The sequence below is a fragment of the Pan troglodytes genome, chromosome 20 (genome assembly GCF_028858775.2).
Source record: "Pan troglodytes isolate AG18354 chromosome 20, NHGRI_mPanTro3-v2.0_pri, whole genome shotgun sequence".
In the NCBI taxonomy this organism is placed as follows: Eukaryota; Metazoa; Chordata; class Mammalia; order Primates; family Hominidae; genus Pan; species Pan troglodytes.
In genome coordinates this window covers 11,608,479-11,630,945 of record NC_072418.2, presented here as the reverse complement: position 1 = coordinate 11,630,945, position 22,467 = coordinate 11,608,479, and the positions used below count along the sequence as shown (strand labels likewise).

Genomic DNA, 22,467 nt, shown 5'->3' with positions numbered 1-22,467 from the left:
TCCCCTAAATGGGGTTCTGAGAGGCAAAGCATGACCGTGGAGAATTGACAAAATAGCTCGCCTTTCAACCCCTCCACCGCCAACCCAAGAACAGTGCTTATCATCATGACCCCATGAGGTGGGCACCCCATATCACTTATATGAGGTACCTTTAGGTAGGTACCGGGATGTAGAGAGACATCCTGGGCTTTCATTATTCTTATTTTAGCAAAGAGGGAAACTGAGGCACAGAGAAGGGAAGGGACTTGCCCATGCCCACAGTGAGTTTTTGGTTAGTCTGGGTCTTGATGTTCTTTATTATTATTATTACTATCCTCCTCACCATCATCATTGTATGTATACAGTTATGGGGTACAAGTGCAATTTTGTTACATGCATAGATGGCACAGTAGTGAAGTCAGAGCTTTCAGAGTATCCACCACTCCAATAACATACATTGTATCCATTTAGTCCTTTCTCATCATCCACCTTGCTCCTACCCCCTCACCCTTCCAAGCCCCCTTTATCTATCATTCCCCTCTCTGAGTTCTTGTCTACACATTGTTTAGCTTCCACTTATGATTGAGAACATGTGATATTTGTCTGTCTGTGTCTGACTTGTTTCACTTAAGGTAACTTCAGTTTCATCCATGTTGCTGCAAAAGACATGGATTCATTCTTTTTTTCTAACTTTTAAGTTCAGACATACACGTGCAGATTTTCTATATGGTTAAACTCATGTCACAGGGGTTTGTTGTACAGATTATTTCATCACCCAAGTATTAAGCCTAGTACCCATTAGTTATTTTTTCTGATCCTCTCTCTCCTCCCACCCTCCACCCACCACCCGCCACCCTCCAACCTCAGGTAGGCCCCAGTGTCTGTTGTTCCTCTCTATGTGTCCATGTGTTCTCATCATTTAGCTCCCACTTATAAGTGAGAAGAGGCAGTATTTGGTTTTCTGTTCCTGCATTAGTTTGGTAAGGATAATGACCTCCAGCTCCATCCATGTTCCTGCAACGGACATGATCTCATTCTTTTTTATAGCTGCATAGTATTCCATGGTGTATATGTTCCTCATTTTCTTTATCCAGTCTATCCTTGATGGGCATTTAAATAGATTCCATGTCTTTGCTATTGTGAATAGTGCTTCAATGAACATGTGTCTTTATGATAGAAAAATTTATATTCCTTTGGGCATATATGCAGTGATGAGATTGCTGGGTCAGACGGTAGTTCTGTTTTTAGCTCTTTGAGGAATCATCCTGCTGCTTTCTACAGTGGATGAACTAATTTACACTCCCACCAACAGTGTATAAACACTCCTTTTTATCTGCAACCTCAGCAGCATGGTTTTATTTCTCTTTATGGCTGAATAGTGTTCCATTGTGCATATATACCACACTTTCTTTATGGATTCATCTGTTGATGGACATACAGGTTGATTCCACATCTCTGCTATTGTGAATAGTGCTGTGATAAACACACAGGTGCAGGTTGGGTCTTGATGATCTCAGTTTTAACATCCAGTCCCTTCAACTTGGCTATTGCAGGGAGCTGTTCCCCCTTGTAAACTGCACAGCTTATATGCTTCATTTTGTTCCTTCATTTAGATTTACCAAGCAGCTACTATTAACCAGGCCACAATGTGCCTGGCCCCAGGAACAGAGATAGGTTACATGTGCATCCTGTCCTAATGTAATCTCCAGAGGGGTGGAGACTGTTTTGTTCTACCCTATATTCCCCAAATGTAAAGGGAGGCTTGCACATAGTAAACCCTTAATAAACATTCATTGGGTGGAGGAATAGATTGGAGGAGGACTGGAAGGGGAGGTGGGGGGTATGGATGGATAGGAGGATAGACTTGTGAACACAAAGGTAGTGAGAGCCTCTCATTGGAGGCATGCTGGAGACGTGAGTAGGGAAGGGTCAGTGCTAATTGAAATATCAGGAAATTCTTTCTAGTGGTGAACACATTTAAGTCAAATATTAGATGATATATAAATGTATCCATAATCTCTAGATACACAAAGGGAAAGGCATCCAGGCAGGGGCCCCATAAGGACAAAGGCATGGAGTATCTGGGACGGTTCCACCACCTCCTCTTATGTGTGACTTCTTTGTTTCTAGGTTACAATGAACCTGGTCCAGATGAGTCTCCTACAAGTACGTGTCTTTGAATCCAGTGCCCATTTCAATCTCCATGGGTCTTGGTTCAAGCTTTTCTCCTCATTCGTGAAGGAAGGTTGCCCCAAATTCGGGCTGGTCCCCTGAGGTGGTGAGGAGCAACGTCTCAGTGGGAGGAAGAATGCTGAGTCCTTGGCCTGTTTTTAGACCTGCAGCCATAGTCTTGGCTTTGTGAATTTTCCATGGCCCTCTGGGTTGGAGGAAGAAGTTTGAACAAACATTCCCTACAGGGATAGAGGTTGAGGTCAGATGATGACCTTGTTAGTCTGTACCTCCTGATAAGAAAATCTCCTCCAAGTGCCCCAGCAGAGGCTTCATGGTCAAGCTGCAGACTCTGCTGGCTACTGGTTTTGGCTAAATTTGCCCATTGCCTCATCCAGTGATCCACTCATCTATCTTTCCAGCCATCCATTTTTCTATCCTTCCAGTCATCTCTCAGACACCATCCGTCCTTCCATCCATCCATCCATCCATCCATTCACCCATCCATCCATCCACCCCATTTCCTGACCATTTACCTCCTCGTCCTTCCTTCCATCTGTCCTTTTACCCATCTATTCATCCATCACCCATCCTCCTGCCCATTCACCTGCTTGTCCCTCCTTTCTTCTGTCCTTCTATACATCCATCCATCCATCCATCCATCCACCCATCCACCCATCCACTCATCCACCACCCACCCATCCTTCTGCCCATTCACTTGCTAGCCCCTCCTTCCTTTTGTCCTTCCATCCATCCATCCACCCATCTTCCTGCCCATTCACCTGCTTGTCCTTCCTTCTATCTGTCTTTTATCCATCTCTCCATCCATCCACCATCCATCCATCCATCCTTCTCCCTATTCACTGGTTTGTCTTTCTTTCTGTCCTTCAAACCATCCACCCATCTCTCCATTCATTCTCCTCTTCATTCACCTGTTTCCTTATTTCTGTCTTTCCATCCATCCATCTATCCTGCCAGCCATCTCTCCACCCATTCTCCTCCCCATTCACTCAATTGTCCTTCCTTCCATCTGTCCTTTTATCCATCCATCCACCCATCCATCATCCATCCATCTATCCTTCTCCTCATTCACCTGTTTGTCCTTCTTTCTGTCCTTCCAACCATCCATCCATCTCTCCATCCATCCTCCTGCCTATTCATCTGCTTGTCTCTCCTTCCTTCTGTCCTTCCAACCATTCATCCATCTGCCCATCCACCCACTCATCCTCTTGCCCATTCACCTGCTTGTCCTTCCTTCCACCTGTCCTTTTATCCATCCATCCATCTTGCTCACTCCTCCACTCACACAGTCACTCCTTCCCTCAGTCTCATTTATGGCCCACCTGTGAATGGTTGTCTGGCTTGGACCACTGATGAAGCCCAGGGGAGTTTCTCCCACTAGGTGGTGGGCTTTTTTCCTCTCTGACGGACTGTTCCTTCCACAGCTCCCAAGCCAGCCACCACATTCCTGCCTCCTCTGTCAGAAGCCACAACAGGTATTTGGGGCCATTTTTCCTCCTCGAAGATTAGAATAGCATTTCAATCAGACACCTGCCCTCGTGGAGTCCCAGATTTTATGAAATAAATAGACCATCATAATGTCAGATGTTTTGGGGTGAGACACCTGGCATAATTGGGAAGGAGGAGGGCTTTCTGGAGAAAGTTTCACCTGAACTGAGTCTTTAAGGATGACTAAGAGTGATTCAGGCAAATAGGGCATGAATAGTATAACTGAAGGAGGGGAATCTGTGAGCAAAGCCTCAGTGGCCAGAAACAGCATAGAGTATAGGGAGAAGTGAGAGAAATTTGGTTTGCATGAAACATAAAGCTTAACCCAGAGTGGATGGATAAGTGAGACTGAAAGGTCAGCAGGAGCCAGATTGGGAAGGGCCTTGAGTGCCAAGTCAAGAAATTTGAACTTAACACTGAAGGCCATAGGGAGCTGTGGATGGTACTAGAGCAGGGGCAGCCATAGTGAGATTGTCATTTCAGAAAGATTCTTCTTGTGTTCAGTATAGAGAATGTCCTTTAGACAGGGCATCCAGTGAGTCTGCCAGGGTGCTAATCAGGGTGAGAGAAAATAAGACCTGAACTGGGATAGGGGAGGAGAGAGAGGATATATGTGATGAATATTCAGCAAAGAGAATTGGTGTTACTTGGAGGGGAGAAGACACATAGCTTCTGACTTGGATGGCCACACTAGTTAATAATGAGCGCAGTCTGATCTAGTCTCAGACCAGCCCTCAGTTGCAGACATCTCTCCTCCCCTCCTGCAGCCATGGGGTACCACCTGAAGACCCTCACACTCAACTTCACCATCTCCAATCTCCAGTATTCACCAGATATGGGCAAGGGCTCAGCTACATTCAACTCCACCGAGGGGGTCCTTCAGCACCTGGTGAGACCCTGGTCCTAGCAGCTCCCGGTGGGATAAATCCTACCCCCAACCTCTGTTCCTCGGCTTACCCTCTTCCTCCTTCCTCTCAAGCTCAGACCGTTGTTCCAGAAGAGCAGCATGGGCCCCTTCTACTTGGGTTGCCAACTGATCTCCCTCAGGTGAGACCACTTCCTGGCCATTTGCCAGTAACAACCACCCCTTTTGTGACCACCCCTTCCTCAGCTTTCCCCTGCTCCTCCCTCCACTGCTCTTTACCTGCAGAGGTCTTGGGACCTCTCTAGAGTCCTCAAATGCCTCTCTCCCCAGGCCTGAGAAGGATGGGGCAGCGACTGGCGTGGACACCACCTGCACCTACCACCCTGACCCTGTGGGCCCCGGGCTGGACATACAGCAGCTTTACTGGGAGCTGAGTCAGCTGACCCATGGTGTCACCCAACTGGGCTTCTATGTCCTGGACAGGGATAGCCTCTTCATCAATGGTGAGTGTCAGGCTGAACTTGGATTTACAGTGACTTTTGGGGGGTTGGTTTCTTTGTTTTTGAGATGGAGTCTCACTCTATCACCCAGGCTGGAGTGCAATGGTGCAATCTCGGCTCTGCAACAGTGATTCTCCTGCCTCAGCCTCCCAAGTAGCTGGGATTTACAGGTGAATGCCACCACGCTCAGCTAATTTTTGTATTTTTAGTAGAGATGGAGTTTCACCATGTTGCCCAGGCTGGTCTCGAACTCCTGACCTCAGGTGATCCACCTGCCTTGGCCTCCTAAAGTGCCGGGATTACAGGCATGAGCCACCATGCCCGGCCCACCATGACTATTATTTGTCCCTGTTGTATGCCCTTTCCTCTCTAAAAAAAATAGCCCAAGGCCTGGCTGGGGGACACCCTTCCCCAAACCACCAAGGGGAGGGTCTTTCCCATTATTTTGAGTAAATAGCATGAAATTCTTTGAACAAATTAATGTCATAAATTGTTTGTCTCTTTCTCCTTCACTTTTGTTTCCAACTTGGTTGCGGTATAACTATCAAATACAATTGTATGTATTTAAGATGTATAATGCAGTGATTTAATATATGTGTAGCTTATGAAATGATTACCATGATCAAATTAGTTAACACTGCTTTCATGTCACATAGTTACCGTGTGTCTGTGTGTGTCTGTGTGAGTTAGAGAGAAAGAGAACATTTAAGGTCTACCCTCATAGAAAATTTCAGGTTTACAATACAGTATTATTAACTGTAATCATCAAGCTTTATACTCGATCCCCAGAACTTATTCATCTTGTAACTAAAAGTTTGTATTTTGTGACCAACATCTCCCCATTTTCTCTATCACCACCCCCATGCCCCTAGCCCCTGATAACCATCATGCTACTCTCTGCTTCTGTAAGTTTGACTTCTGATCCCACATATAAGTGAGATCATGCAGTATTTGTTTCTCTCTATCTGGTATATTTCACTTAGCATAATGAACCCCCCCTCCAGGTACATCCATAATGAATTTCAATTCAAAACCCAAGTGGCTGAGCCGTGGCATCCTTTGGGACAGGATAGCAGGTCCCTTCTATATAAGGATCCTCTGTGTCAGTGGTTATTACCAGGGGACAATTCTGCACTTCTGCCCCACCCCACCCCCCAACTGGGAGACTCTAGGCAATATCCGGAATCATTTTTGGGTATCACAACTCAGGGAGGGAAGGAGGGTGCAACTGGCACCTAGTGGGTCAGTAGCCCATTTTCCAGTGCACAGGAGACAACCACCCCAGGGAATGATCCAGCCCCAAATGCCAATAATTTCAAGGGTGAGAAATCCTGTTGTACATGGTCCCAAAGTTCCTAGGTGGGCACAAGGCTGACATTTATCACACTTTACTGTAATTACTTGTTAACTTATCTGATTCCCCCTTACCCTGTGAACTCAACAAAATTACGGTCTATTATGAGTGCCACTGTACCCTCGGTTCTCAGTACATCAGCACATCATAGTATGGAAAGAATCATTGAATGAGTGAGCAAATTAAAGATTTGTGTCTCTGCTGTAACTCACATTCATTAATTCATTCATTCAGCAAACATATATGGGTGGCTGTTCTGCCCCAAGCCTTGTGCTGGGTCTGGAGATAGAAGACACATTTTTCTGTCTCTGAAAAACTCATACTCAAGTTAACAACAAATTAGGGGCACAACAAAGACCCCACTGCTGTTATTAACAGGGTACTATGGGAGCTGAGAGGAGGAGTAAATTAAGGAGGGCTTCCTGGAGGAGGGTGTTATATACCCGGCCCTGTGCCGGGACACAATAATGAATAAGACAGACTTGGGCCCCTGCTGTCCTGGAGCTCCCTCTCACTGGGCTCTTGAAGCGTGAGCAGGAGTTTTGCAGGAAATGAAAAGGATGCATTCCTAGAAGCGGGAACTACATAGCACATGCAGGAAAGCTCAGCTCAGGAGAATCTGTGTAATATTCCATTTTTCCCTCTCTTTGGGTCAACTTTCCGTCTAAGAGCTCCTGCAATGCCCAGCATGTGGACCTGAAATTGACTGATTCTGACAGTAGGCAGGGGACCGCTGGGCCATTCTGGCTCTGCATTTTGTGATCAACATTTCCCCACCATATGTTGTCTTTTCTTCTTCTCTGTGGCTCCAGGCTATGCACCCCAGAATTTATCAATCTGGGGTGAGTACCAGATAAATTTCCACATCGTCAACTGGAACCTCAGTAATCCAGACCCCACATCCTCAGAGTACATCACCCTGCTGAGAGACATCCAGGACAAGGTGGGGCATCTCTCACCCCTCCCATCTTCCCTGCCCTGTGTGCTTCTCTCCCTCTTCTACCTGATTTGTCTATTAAGTTGTCATTTCAAATGCTTCACTTCACTACGTATTCTTGGTTCTCTCTCAGTTTCCAAAAGTACTCTCTTGACTACCGTTCCCATTTCACAGATGGGCAAACTGAGGCTCAGAAAGGGGCGTGGTGTGCCTAGGGTCACACAGTGCTTTAGGAACAGAGTTAGGATTTGAACTCTGGTCCCCTTTGCTCCAAGTCCTGTGATTTTTTCCACTGGCATCAGCGGCCCCTCCACCCCTAAGAGGCCTCCATCTCACCCACTCTCCCTACCCATCTTTCTAGGTCACCACACTCTACAAAGGCAGTCAACTACGTGACACGTTCCGCTTCTGCCTGGTCACCAACTTGACGTAAGTTCTGAAGGTCATAAGCAGTGACCAAGCTTGTGGCTGTGTCTCTGAGCACCCTTGAGCTAGACGTCCCCAGTGGGGTACCCATTCTCCCCTACATCCCTGTCTAGCTAATCCTACCATCTCCTCCCATAAATCCTCAAGGTAGGGAGTGAGGATTAGCCTCATGGGGCCACCAACTCCCAGCATACACCTTCTTTTTTTTCTGGACACTTGGGAAAATATAACTTTTTGATGTAGAACTCAAAATATTAGCCCAATAATAATATTTAACATCAACCAGCCTCCTCTCATTTAATTCTCACAACAGAATCTATGAGTTGAGTGCAAAAATCATCCCTATTGTGCAGATGGGAAAACTGAGGGTCAGAAAAGTGAACTTCCCAAGAACTGTCAAAGTTGGGATTTGAACCCAGGTCTCTGATGACTGGATGAAGGAATGAAGATATCTATACTTGGGAAGAGGAGGGTCACAGGACACAGGGCTGACTTTGTATATTTCTAAACTTCAAAGATTTTTGTATTTCAGCTGGGAATATGGAGAAGGTTAATGGGAACAAAAAAATGCAAAGAATGAATAAGACCTAGTATTTGCTAGCACAACAGGGTGACTGTAGTCAAAAATAACTTGACTGTACATTTTAAAATATAACTAAAGGTGTATGCTTGGATTGTTTGCAACACAAAGGATATATGCTTGAGGGGATGGATACCCCATTTACCCTGATGATTATTATGCATTACATGCTTGTATCAAAACATCTCATGTACCCCATAAATATAAAAACACCTACTATGTACCCCAAAAAATTAAAAACAAATAAAATCAAAAGTAGGCTGGGCACAGTGGCTCACGCCTGTAATCCCAGCACTTTGGGAGGCCAGGGCAGGCGGATCTCTTGAGCCCAGAAGTTCAAGACCAGTGAGGGCAACATAGGGAGTCCTAGTCTCTACAAAAAATACAAAAATTAGCCAGGCATGGTGGCACACACCTGTAGTCCCAGCCACTCAGGAAGCTGAGGTGGGAGGATTGCCTGAGCCTAGGAGGCTGTACTCCAGCCTGGGTGACAGAGCGAGACTCTATCTCAAAAAATAAAATAAAATAATAAAAAGTAGAAATCAAGAGGGAAAATGTGGGAGAAATTGGGATAATTTTAACAATACCTTCCACCAGAGTGATGATGAAGAATGCATAAGTAACTTCTTAGTGGTCTTGATCTATAAAAAGTGTTCAATAAATGTCGATTATTGTTACTGTTATTGCTTCTAGACGTAATTCCTGGAAGCCTTTTTTTTTTTTTTTTGAGATGGAGTCATGCTCTGTTGCTCAGGCTGGAGTGCAGTGGTATGATCTCGGCTCACTGCAACTGCCTCCTGGGTTCAAGCAATTCTCCTGCCTCAGCCCCCCATGTAACAGGGACTACAGGCACGCGCCACCACAACCGGTGAAGTTTTGTATTTTTATTAGAGACAGGGTTTTGCCATGTTGGTCAGGCTGGTCTCGAACTCCCGACCTCAGGCAATTTGCCTGCCTCAGCCTCCCAAAGTGCTGAGATTACAGGCGTGGGCCACTGCATCCAGCTGAAGGCCTCCCATTTTGATCAGAACCCTTCTCTAGACTGGGGGTGGGTGCCTCTAGATCTTTCTCTCTTTAAAGACAGCAACCGATGACCCTGCTGATGCTGAGTACTGGCTGAATTCCTGTGGTCTCTGTCCCTAGGATGGACTCCGTGTTGGTCACTGTCAAGGCATTGTTCTCCTCCAATCTGGACCCCAGCCTGGTGGAGCAAGTCTTTCTAGATAAGACCCTGAATGCCTCATTCCATTGGCTGGGCTCCACCTACCAGTTGGTGGACATCCATGTGACAGGTACAAGGTGGGGTGGCTGGTTTCCTAACTGGAAGAGGTGGGGTTATGAGGAAAGATGGGGCTTCTCGGTACCAGTGGAATTGGTGGAGGCTCTAGAGAGGGAAAGGGAAGCTTTCTGGAGACCCATGTAGGTGACCTGTGGCAGTAGATCATCCAACGAGGCAGGAACAGAACACCAGCCACTGAGTCTAAGAGAATAGCTATTTTTACATGTAAAAAGAATTGTGTTGAATGAATGAATCAATAGATCATTTATTTTGAATCAATTTATTGATTCGTTCATTTAATTAATGAATAATAAATGATTCAGTACATAATTGATTAATTGATGTAATTGAGAATTGATTTAATTGATTAATTGATCAATTAAAATGATTAATTAAATGAATGAATCAGTAAATGAATAATTCATTCATTCAATAAACAATGGAAGTAGGCCGGGCATGGTGGCTCACGCCTGTAATACCAGTACTTTGGGAGGCCCAGGCAGGCAGATCACGAGGTCAGGAGATTGAGACCATCCTGGCTAACACGGTGAAACCCTGTCTCTACTAAAAATACAAAAAAATTAGCCAGGCATGGTGGTGGCCACCTGTAGTCACAGCTACTCGGGAGGCTGAGGCAGGAGAATGGCGTGAACCCGGGAGGCAGAGCTTGCAGTGAGCCGAGATTGCGCCACTGCACTCCAGCCTGGGTGACAGATGGAGACTCTGTCTCAAAAATAAATAAATAAATAAAAATAAAAAATAAATAAACAATGGAAGTAAACATGTACTGATGATACAGTGTGATCATTGCTATGATAAGGGAATTTCAGGGGCCTGTGGGAGCCCCAAGGAGGAACACACAACCTTGTCTTGGAAAGTTTTGTGTAGGAAGAGGTGAAGAAGCTGAGATCTGACAGAGAATGGGACCTAGCCAGGGGTAATAGATGGAGAATTGTGCTCCATGCATCTATAACCTAGAAGATAGAAAGAATATGGCATCTGGCCGGGTGCGGTGGCTCACGCCTGTAATCCCAGCACTTTCAGAGGCTGAGATGGGTGGATCACCTGAGGTCAGGAGTTCAAGACCAGCCTGACCAATATGATGAAACCCCATCTCTGCTAAAAATACAAAAATTAGCCAGGCATGGTGGTGCGTGCCTGTAATCCCAGCCACTTGGGAGCTGAGACAGGAGAACTGCTTGAACTCGGGAGGCGGAGGTTGCAGTGAGCCGAGATTGTGCCATTGCACTCCAGCCTGGGCAAAAAGAGCAAAACTGCGTCTGAAAAAAAAAAAATATGGCATTTTGGGGCAAGTTTAAGAAGATTGGTGCAGCTGGAGCATCCACTTTGATACTGGAGAGGTGACCGTTGAAGCCAAAGATGTGGGCAGAGACTTTGTTGGGCACTGGAATGGCTTGGGGAGGAACATGACACACTCATGAGTTCTGCTTTAGAAAGAAAATGAAATGAATTCTGCTCATCCTCTGGGTGCTGTGTGCAGAATAGAGGGTGGGGGGAGAGAAGAGCAAAGGCAAGAAGACCCTTTAGGAACAAAGATCATTAGTTAGAAGACTCTGGGTTTCTCAGCACCTGCAATTGCTGACTACACCCCCAGAGAAACCCAGTCTCTTTTCCCCCATGTTGTAGGGAATTCTTACAATGCTTGGTAGAAAGAGAATTGAACAGGTAGATGGGTGGATGGATACAAGTTGGACAGATGGATGGAGGAAGATCCTCCATCCAAGATAGAGCTGTTACCTAAAACCCTCCATCCCACCTTTAAAATCCAAGCTCAGCCAGGCGCAGTGGCTCACACCTGTAATCCCAGCACTTTGGGAGGCCAAGGCGGGCGGATCACCTGAGGTCGGGGGTTCGAGACCAGTCTAACCAACATGGAGAAACCCTGTCTCTATTAAAAATACAAAAAAAAAAAAAATTAGCCAGGCAGGGTGGCGCATGCCTGTAATCCCACTACTCGGGAGGCTGAGGCAGAAGAATGGCTTGAACCCAGGAGGTGGAGGTTGTGGTGAGCCAAGATCACGCCATTACACTCCAGCCTGGGCAAAGAGAGTGAAACTGTCTCAAAAAACAAAACAAATGACCCCCCTGCCAAAAAAAAAAAAAAAAAAAAAAAAGAAAAAAGAAAAAAAGAAAAGCCTAGCTCAGCTCACACTGTCAGGAATAAGTAAGCTAGCTGGAATAATCTCTTTCTTAAAACCCTGCCTTGATAGTGGATTTTTACATACTTTTTTTTAAATTCTAGAAATGGAGTCATCAGTTTATCAACCAACAAGCAGCTCCAGCACCCAGCACTTCTTCCTGAATTTCACCATCACCAACCTACCATATTCCCAGGACAAAGCCCAGCCAGGCACCACCAATTACCAGAGGAACAAAAGGAATATTGAGGACGCGGTGAGAAGGGGGTGGTATGTCCACTCTGTTGCCATGCAGAAACTGACTTATGCATACTGGGTAGCCACAGGGTGACTTTTTATAACAATCCACAAAGACAGGTTCTTATTCCCATTTAATACACAAGCACAGAGAGGTTCAGTAGCTGACCCAAGGTCACACAGCTAAGTCATACCCTAGGAGAGCATGCCCTTTGATATACATACCTGGGCAAGTGGTTGTCATGACAAGAAGCAAAATAGACGGAGAAGTGTGCTCAGTGGCTGAAAATTCTCTGATGCTACTGGGGCCAGGATTCTGACCTAAGAAACATCGCCCTGTCTTTCAGCTCAACCAACTCTTCCGAAACAGCAGCATCAAGAGTTATTTTTCTGACTGTCAAGTTTCAACATTCAGGTAAGTTCTAACTCAGGACCTAATGACTCTAGGAACTTCTGCTGTCCTTTAAATAGAAGTGTCCCCAAGCCATAGCTTTGATGGAAGAGAGCCCTAGAAAGAGAGAGCTGTTAACTAAAAACCAGCTTTTTCCTAAAGCTGGAGCCCAAATGGCTTCAACACTCAAGAGAGCTGGTGTAAATCTCAGCAGACATAAAGGTACCTGGTGCTGAGGCCATGGAGTCTAGAGTGTAGAATCTACTACATTAAGACATCAGCTACTGAAATCAGGACCCATGGAAGATGGGGGAAGGAGGGGACTAAAACCAGATGACTTAGAATCTAGCAGCCTAACTGTGCTTTTCAATGAGAGGTATCATTTCCAACGGTGGGGGGTACCAATGATTTTTTTTTTTTTTTGACAACTGCCCTGAGAACAGGCTTTCCTCACTAAACAAATTCTGAATCAGAACAAATAAAGATAAGCCCTGAGAACAGGGCTTTTTCAAGGAGCTGCCAAACAGATCAAATAGTGACTATGTTCTGCAGATTGATGTCTGGAGAACTCTAAAGCTATTTTGACTGCTAGGCAGCTGGTTTTCACAGATATCATGATTCTGAGGCTGCCAGTTTTCAAAGTTACCGAGGATCTTGCTGGATGCAGTGGCTCGCGACTGTAATCCCAGCCCTTTGGGAGGCCAAGGTGGGTGGATCGCTTGAGCTCAGGAGTTTGAGACCAGCCTGGGCAATATGGTGAAAACCCATCTCTACAAAAAATACAAAAATCAGCTGAGCATAGTGGCATGTGCTGTAGTCCCAGTTACTTAGGAGGCTGAGGTGGGAGGATGGCTTGAGCCCAGGAGGCAGAGGTTGCAGTGAGCTGACATTGTGCCATGCACTCTAGCCTGGGCAACAGAGCCAAAGCCTGTCTCAAAAAAAAAAAAAAAATAATAATAATAATAAAAAAATACTGAGGATCTTGAAAGAGCACTGTGGAAATAATGCAAGTTAAAATGCCACAAAGCTTGCTCTTTTTACTGAGATTTAACACTTTCCTTAACTAAACACCCCTCGAATTTTTGCAAGCCTTTGATTCACTTCTAGACTTCTGGAAAAATTGATTTGGACTATTTTGGCCAATGTTCTCATTGATTTTATGGGTATTAAGAAGTTGTTACCCCAACATTCCAGAAATGTTCTCCCTGTGGCTATTACTTTATTTATTTATTTATTTATTTGAGACGGAGTCTCCCTCTGTTGCCCAGGCTGGAATGCAGTGGCGCAATCTCAGCTCACTGCAACCTCCACTTCCCAGGTTCAAGCGATTCTCCTGCCTCAGCCTCCCAAGTAGCTGGGATTATGGGTGTGCACCACCACACCGGCTAATTTTTCTGTTTTTAGTAGAGATGGGGTTTCACTGTGTTGGCCAGGCTGGTCTCGAACTCCTGATCTCAAGTGATCCACCCGCCTTGGCCTCCCAAAGTGCTGGGATAACAGGCATGAGCCACTGTGCCTGACCTCCCTGTGGCTATTTTTAAATGAATTAAGTGGAATAAAATTAGAAATTCAGTTCTTCTCCCACGCTAGCTGCATTTTAAGCATTTAATAACAACATGAAGCTACTAATGGCTGCATTGTGTAGTGCAGATGTAGAATTTTTTTTTGTTTTTTGTTTTGTTTTTGAGATGGAGTCTCGCTCTGTCACCAGGCTAGAGTGCAGTGGCGTGATCTCGGCTCACTGCAATCTCTACTCCCTGATTCAAGTGATTCTCCTGCCTCAGCCTCCCAAGTAGCTGGGATTACAGGCACATGCCACCACACCCAGCTAATATTTGTATGGATGGTCTCAGTCTCCTGACCTCGTGATTTGTATGGATGGTCTCGATCTCCTGACCTCATGATCCGCCCTGGGCCTCCCAAAGTGCTGGGATTACAGGCGTGAGCCACTGTGCCCGGCCGACATAGAATGTTTACATCATTGCAGAAAGTTCCTGCAGGAAGAGCCTAGAAGGAGAAAGCCTAGAATCATGATAAAATTGCAGATATCTTTGCTTATCCCTGTTCCCTTCCAGGTCTGTCCCCAACAGGCACCACACCGGGGTGGACTCCCTGTGTAATTTCTCGCCACTGGCTCGGAGAGTAGACAGAGTTGCCATCTATGAGGAATTTCTGCGGATGACCCGGAATGGTACCCAGCTGCAGAACTTCACCCTGGACAGGAGCAGTGTCCTTGTGGATGGTAAAGCTCCCTGGGTCATTGGTACTGAGGTGGAAGCTCCCACTTCCTCACCTGGGTCCTTCCCTGGGAATCTGAAGGCTTGGGGTTGATTCATCATCGAGCTTTCTCAGACTGGGAGAAAGTGGCTTAGTTCTCCTAAGCTTTACCCATCATTGAAGGAAAGAAAAGGACGCCCGAGGGATATGGGAGGCATTTGCCCTCTTCTGGCCAGCTCTGTGACCTCAGGCTAGTCACATCTCCTTTCTGGACTTCTTATCTCTCTGTACTTAGCAAGCCACTTGGTTTTTCGTTCCCATCTTGCCTGCCCTAGATGGTATTGCTCCTCCACCCCCAGGCAGCTGCAGTGTTAAACAATTACCCTGATTAGTTATTGTTGTTGTGTTGTTTGTTTGTTTTTGAGACAGGTCTCACTCTGTCACCTAGGCTGGAGTGCAGTGACATGATCTCAGCTCACTGCAACCTCAACCCCTGGACTCAAGCAATCCACCCACTTCAGCCTCCCAAGTAGCTGGGACTACAGCCATGCGCCACCACACCCGGATAATTTTTGTATTTTTTCTAGAGATGGGGTTTTGCAACATTGCCCAGGCTGGTCTTGAACTCCTGAGCTCAAGCATGCCACCTGCTTCAGCCTCCCAAAGTGCTGGGATTACAGGCAGGCAGGCACCACTGCACCTGGCTCTGGTTTTTTGTGTTTGTTTTTTTCTTTTAGAGGAAGGGTCTCGCTCTGTTAACCAGAATGGAGTACAGTGGTGCAATCATAGCTCACTGCAGTCTTGAACTCCCGGGCTCAAGCGATCCTCCCACCTCAGCCTCCTGAGTAGCTGAAACTACAGGCACGTGTCACCACGCCTTGCTAATTTCTAAATTTTTTGTAGAGACAGGGTCTCACTATGTTGCCCAGACTGGTCTCTAATTCCTGGCCACAAGTGATCCTCCTGCCTCAGCAGGTCAATGAGGGCTTCCAGTTTCAAGCTGTATGTGATTCATCCTCAACAAATGTGGTAGGATGGACCTATTTTCCAACTCCAGAGATGGATTCAAGGTGGCTCAACTTTGCATATCCAATTTTACCCATTCAAAGAATAGTTATATACATTGTACCATGTATCAGGAATATAACAGAGAGTAACTGTTTGCTCTTTCACCACTATATTCCAAGAACCCCATATTCTGCCTGGCACATAATAAACACTCAACTCATATTTGCAGAAGGAATAACTAGATTTCATACAAGGTTCTTTTCAAGTCAAATGCGAATAACGTTTTAGACGGGACCTTCCAATGCCTATGTGCACTGTCCTTGGCTCTGAATTATTGTTGTGCAAGAGAGCACTGTTGATCCTTCAGAATCAACAAGCCTTTCACATGCCTGTCACAGGTTTTTCTTTTTCTTGTTTTACCAATTTTGTTTGTTTGTTTGTTTGTTGTTGTTATTGTTTTGTTTTGCTTTTGTTTTTTATTTGTTTTTATTTTTTCTTTTTTTTTGAGACAGAGTCTCGCTCTGTCGCCCAGGCTGGAGTGCAGTGGCACGATCTCGGCCCACTGCAAGCTCCGCCTCCTGGGTTCACGCCATTTTCCTGCCTCAGCCTCCTGAGTAGCTGGGACTACAGGCGCCTTCCACCATGTCTGGCTAATGTTTTTTGTATTTTTAGTAGATACAGGGTTTCACCATGTTGACCAGGATGGTCTCGATCTCCTGACCTCGTGATCTGCCCACCTGGGCCTCCCAAAGTGCTGGGATTACAGACATGAGCCACCACACCCAGCCCCAATTTTTTTTTAAATTAAAATTGTTGTCAGCTCACAAGCTTTCTAAAAACAGGCCATGGACCCAGCATGGCTGTAGTTTGCCAAACCTTGCCTTGAATCAGTACCATCCAATAGAACTTTCTGCAGTGATAGAAAATGTTTCTATCTGTGCTATTCAGCACAAAGCCATGTGTGATTACTAAGCTTGAAGTGTGGTTAATGTAACTGAGATACCGAAGTTTTAATTTTATTTAATTTTAATTTAAAAAGCCACTTGTGGCTGCTCCATATTGCACACTACTTTTTAAAATTATTATTTGTATATATTTAAGGGGCACAAGTACAATTTTGTTGCATGGATTTATAGCCCAGTGGGGAAGTCTGGGCTTATTACCTGAATATGTACATTGTACCCATTCAGTAATTTCTCATCATCCACTCTCCTCCAGTCCCCAACCCTTCCAAGTCTCCACTGTCTATTATTCCACTCTCTATGTCCATGCCTATGCATTATTTAGCATTGACATGTCTATGCATTATTTAGTCAAATACATGTGCTATTTGACTTCCTGTATCTGAGTTGTTTGACTTAAGATAATGACCTTCACTTCCATCCATGTTGCTGCAAAAGACATGATTTCATTCTTTTTTATGCCTGGGTGGTATTGCATTGTGTGTGTGTGTGTGTGTGTGTGTGTGTGTGTAGAGAGAGAGAGAGAGAGATCACATTTTCTTTATACAGTCCTCCATTGATGGGCACTTAGGTTGATTCCATATCTTTGCTATTGTGAATAGTTTTGTGATAAACACACAGGTTCAGGTGTCTTTTTGACAGAATTATTTATTTTCCTTTGTGTAGATACCCAGTCGTGGGATTCCTGGATCAAATGGTAGTTTCATTTTTAGTTCTTTGAGAAATCTCCACGTTTTTCATAGAGATTATACTAAATTACATTCCCACCAACAGTGTGTAACAGTTCACTTTTCTTGCATCCTTTTTAACATCTGTTATTTTTTGTCTTTTTAGTAACAGCCATTCTGACTGGCGTAAGGTGGTATCTCAACATGGTTTTAATCTGTATTTCTCTGATTATTAGTGATGTCGAGCATTTTTTCATATGCTTGTTAGCCATTGGTATGTCTTCTACATCTTTAAGAAGCTGGCTATGGGCTGGGCGCAGTGGCTCACACCTGTAATCCCAGCACTTTGGGAGGCCGAGGCAGGCGGATCACGAGGTCAGGAGTTAAAACCCAGCCTGGCCAACATGGTAAAACCCTGCCTCCACTAAAAATACAAAAAATTAGCCAGGCATGGTGGTGCGCCTGTAATCCCAGCTACTCAGGAAGCTGAGGCAGGGGAATCACTTGAACCCAGGAGGCGGAGGTTGCAGTGAGACGAGATCACATCATTGCACTCCAGCCTGGGTGACAGAGTGAGACTCCATCTTGAGAAAAAAAAAAAAAAGAAGTTGGCTATAACAGGGTTGTAGAAGTAGAGGAACCAGTAACCCTTCTCGCCATGCCCGATGATGGCTTTACATCCCTATCTTCATGGAGTTTATGCTGTCGTGAGGAATAACAAGAACAGGCAGTTGTCAATTATAAATTATTTGATGTGAACCTATTCATACATGGGTGTGGTCATCAGGGAAGGCTTCCTGGAGGAAATGACATTGAAGGTGAATTCTAAAAGATGACGATAAAACCACCAAGGGAAGGAGAGCTTAAATGTGTTTTTAGGCAGAAGAAAAAGCTTTTGGGTGAAAAATTTAAAACTTAGAGAGGTCCCATCAGTTTCCAACTGCGATGATCCATTCTCTCCACCACTGCCCTTGGGCCCAGCCCAATTTAGGTCCACATGCCCAGAGGCATGAATTTAACTTACGACACTCTTGTGGTGGAATAATGGCTTTGGGCTTATGTAACCATGTGTCATTTTTTTAGAGATACAAATTGAAATATTTGGGGTGAGATGTCATGGTGTCTACTGGCCTCTAAAACTTCAGTGAAAACATTTACTTTCACTGAAATGTCAATAAATCATAAATTGGATGTATATGTTTTAGTTGAAGGAAATATAAACCACTAAATCTAGGTGATGAATATTTATTATACTCTTCTCTCTGCTTTTTTGTACGCTTGTAAAATTGTATTTAAAAGAATAAGACACACTCGGCCGGGCGTGGTGACTCACGCCTGTAATCCCAGCACTTTGGGAGACCGAGGTGGGTGGATCATGAGGTCAGGAGTTCAAGACCAGCCTGGCCAACATGGTAAAACTCCATCACTACATACAAAAATTAGCCGGGCATTTTGGCGGGCACCTGTAATCTCAGCTACTTGGGAGGCTGAAGCAGGAGAATTGCTTGAACCCGGGAAGCAGAGGTTGCAGTGAGCCAAGATCACGCCACTGCACTCTAGCCTGGGCAACAGAGCAAGACTCCATCTCAAAAAAAAAAAAAAAAAAAAAAAAAAGACGCATTCACATGCACCCTCCATTTCTTTCATTTCTAGGGTATTCTCCCAACAGAAATGAGCCCTTAACTGGGAATTCTGGTAAGTCTCAAAGAAGCCCCAGCCCAGGGTAGGGAGGGGGTAGCCTGATGGTGCTTTGCCTTGTCCAAGAGCACCAGGCACACAGAGTCTTGGATGAGGATCAAAGTTGCCAACCCATGGCAAAGACTATTGAGGCATGGTAAAGGGATAGCAGGGATCCTGGCTTGCTGGGGGCCCAGTTTTTGGGGGCATCAGAGGCATGAGGTGTTGAGCCACTAAGCTCTCTTCCCCAGGGCTGTGCCCATCCTCAGGCCACATAGGGTCCAAGAAGGAGCCCTGGGATGTGGCAGGAGGTGGCTCACCCCAGCCCTTGTCTCCCCAGACCTTCCCTTCTGGGCTGTCATCCTCATCGGCTTGGCAGGACTCCTGGGACTCATCACATGCCTGATCTGCAGTGTCCTGGTGAGCAAGGAAGGGTTGCTTGTCTTCTTACAATTGGGTTGTAAGAGTTCTTAATATATTATAAAACCATACTATACTATACACAAGTCCTTTGCTGGATATATGTTTTGCAAATATTTTCTCCCAGTTCACAGAGTGGCTTTCCTATTTTCTTTTTATAATTTTATTTTTAATTAATTCACAAATAATGAATGCATATATTTAGGGGATACAATGTGATGCTTTGGTATATGTACAATTATGGAATGACTCAATCAAGCTAATTAATATGTCCCTCACCTCTCATACTTATTATTTCTTTGTGGTGTGAACATTGGCAACCTATACTCTTAGCAATTTTGAAATCTACATTATTATTAACTATAGTTACTATGTTGTGCAGATCTCAAAAACTTCACAACCTATATGCTGATTACAAGATATTGAGAGAAAAAGTGATTGCAAAGAGTGTAAATAAAATAATGTAAGAGGGAAAAATGTAACAAAATTAGTGGTTAGGGAAATGTACACGGAAGTCACAATGAGAGGCCACTTTTCACAAGAATGGATAAAATTGAAAAGATTGACTATAACAAGTGTTGGTGAAAATGTGACAGAACTGGAACTCTCATAAACTGCAAGTGGAAAATAGCTTGGCCATTTCTTTGAAAATTACACACACCTACCGTAAGACCCTACCATCCCACTACTAGTAATTTATCTAAGAGAAATAAAAACATATGTCTATATGAAGACTTGTACACAAGTAAATGTTCATAACAGTTTTGTTTGTAATAGCCAAACTCTGAAAACAACCCTAATGTCCATTAACAAATATATCCTGACAATGGAATATTATTCAGCAACAAAAAGGAATTATTAATACATTAATAAATTATACAGCAACACGTATAAATTGCAAAATAGTTATGCCTAGTGAAAGAATCCAGATGAAGAAAAGAGTACATGCCATATGATTCCCTTAATAGACAAAGTCTAGAAAATACAAACTAATCTGTAAGGACAGGAATCAGATCAGCGGTTGCCTGGGAATGAAAATGTGTTTGCAGTGGCAGGGAAAAAGGAATTGTAAAAGAGCAGGAGGAAAGTTTTTTTGTTGTTTTTTTTTTGTTTTTTCTTGAGACAGAGTCTTAGTCTATCGCCCAAGCTGGAGTGCAATGGCATGATCTCAGCTCATTGCAACCTCTGCCTCTCGGGTTCAAGCGTTTTTCCTGCCCCAGGCTCCCAAGTAGCTGGGATTACACATGCGCACCACCACACTCAGCTAATTTTTGTATTTTTAGTAGAGATGGGGATTTTACCATGTTGGCCAGGCTGGTCTCGAACTCCTGACCTCAGGTGATCCACCCGCCTCGGCCTCCCAAAGTGCTGGGATTACAGGCGTGAGCCACCATGCCTGGCCAGGACGAAAGTTTTGGGGATGATGGATGGATGTTCCTTATGTTGATTGTGGTGACGATTCAATAAGTTATGATCAGAACTTATCAAAACATTCACTTTAAATGTGTGCAGTTTATTTTATGTCAGTTATGCCTCAGTTAAGCTGGACAGGTGTCGAGGAGGAAGGGAGGGAGAGAGGGGGCTGAGATCAGGACCAAAAGCCAGAGAGAAAGAGACTGAGAATGAGCTGAGAGAGAAATGATATTTAGACAGAAGACAGGCGATAGATGATTGATAGTTGATAGATGATTGGTGGATAGCTGATAGGTAGATGATAAATAGATTATTTTTGATAGATAATTGGTAGATAATAAATTGGTAGGTAACAGTTGATAGATATTGATAAGTAGATGATAAATACATGATTGATGGATGACAGGTGATTGATAGATGATTGATGGATTATAAATAGCAGATGATTGAGAGGTGAGAGATAATTGATGGTTATTGATTGGTAGATAATTGATTGACAGGTAGATAAATATTGATAGCTAGATGATAGATAAATAGATCATTGGTAGATATGTGATATATTGATAAAGAAATTCAGGGGCAAGAGGAGAGAGAAATGAAGGGGATATCGGAGGGGGAAAAATTTTTTTAAACCGAGAGTGAAACAAGGAGACAGAAGAAAAGAAAGTGGTGAAAAGAGGAAAAGAACTGAGGGAGAAATTAAATGAAACAATGAAGGGAGACAGAGGAAGCATAAGGCCTCTGGCTTTGGCCATATTCTCACCCCTGTGGTCTCCTCTCCCTGGACGGCTGACCAGTCCATTCTCACGCCTCCTCCTCACCCTCGTAGGTGACCACCCACCGGCGGAAGAAGGAAGGAGAATACAACGTCCAGCAACAGTGCCCAGGCTACTACCAGTCACACCTAGACCTGGAGGATCTGCAATGACTGGAACTTGCCGGTGCCTGGGGTGCCTTTCCCCCAGCCAGGGTCCAAAGAAGCTTGGCTGGGGCAGAAATAAACCATGTTGGTCGGACACAGTCTCTGAGCCTTCCTTGACGTGACCCCTGACTGGTTCATGCTGGACTAAGAGAACAATCTTCCACCTTTGTGAAGTCCCAAAGGCAACTCTCAGTTGTGTGTTGTGGTTTCGCACCATGTCATCCCTTGGGAACACCAGAATTGGTGAAAATGATTGTATTAGGCTGTTCTTGCACTGCGATAAAGAAATACCTGGCCGGGCGCAGTGGCTCACACCTGTAATCCCAGCACTTTGGGAGGCCCAGGCGGGTGGATCACTTGAGGTCAGGAGTTCAAGACCAGAGCCTGGCCAACTTGGTGAAACCCTGTCTCTACTAAAAATACAATAATTAGCCAGGCATGGTGGTCCACGCCTGTAGTGCCAGCTACTTGGGAGGCTGAGACAGGAGAATCACTTGAACCCAGGAAGCAGAGGTTGCAGTGAGCCAAGATCATGCCACTGCACTCCAGCCTGAGTGACAGAGCGAGACTCTGTCTCAAAAAAAGAAAAAGAGAAAAAAAAAAAATACCTGGCCAGGCTCGGTGGCTCACGCCTGTAATCCTAGCACTATGGGAGGCCTAGGCAGGCAGGTTGCTTGAGCCCAAGAGTTCGAGACCAGCCTGGGAAACATGGCAAAATGCTGTCTCTACAAAGATTTTAAAAAATAGCCAGGCATGGTGGTGCGTGCCTGTAGTCCCAGCTACCCAGGAGGCAGA

The 22,467-nt window shown here is 44.9% G+C and overlaps 1 protein-coding gene across 3 annotated transcripts in view; it reads left to right on the top strand.

Moving 5' to 3' along the window:
• Positions 1-21,766, top strand: part of MUC16 (mucin 16, cell surface associated) — a 235,763-nt gene extending 213,997 nt beyond the window's left edge. For all 3 annotated transcript variants that reach the window (XM_054672882.2, XM_054672883.2, XM_024351317.3), the window contains 14 exons: positions 2,110-2,145; positions 3,594-3,644; positions 4,425-4,546; positions 4,637-4,704; positions 4,853-5,025; positions 7,189-7,319; positions 7,675-7,742; positions 9,463-9,611; positions 11,862-12,013; positions 12,342-12,409; positions 14,461-14,627; positions 18,894-18,935; positions 19,258-19,337; positions 21,580-21,766. In XM_054672882.2, coding sequence (XP_054528857.1) covers positions 2,110-2,145; positions 3,594-3,644; positions 4,425-4,546; positions 4,637-4,704; positions 4,853-5,025; positions 7,189-7,319; positions 7,675-7,742; positions 9,463-9,611; positions 11,862-12,013; positions 12,342-12,409; positions 14,461-14,627; positions 18,894-18,935; positions 19,258-19,337; positions 21,580-21,678 — 1,406 coding nt within the window. In that variant the 3' untranslated portion in view covers positions 21,679-21,766. The remainder of the gene's footprint in view (positions 1-2,109; positions 2,146-3,593; positions 3,645-4,424; positions 4,547-4,636; positions 4,705-4,852; positions 5,026-7,188; positions 7,320-7,674; positions 7,743-9,462; positions 9,612-11,861; positions 12,014-12,341; positions 12,410-14,460; positions 14,628-18,893; positions 18,936-19,257; positions 19,338-21,579) is intronic.
• Positions 21,767-22,467: the final 701 nt, after the last annotated feature.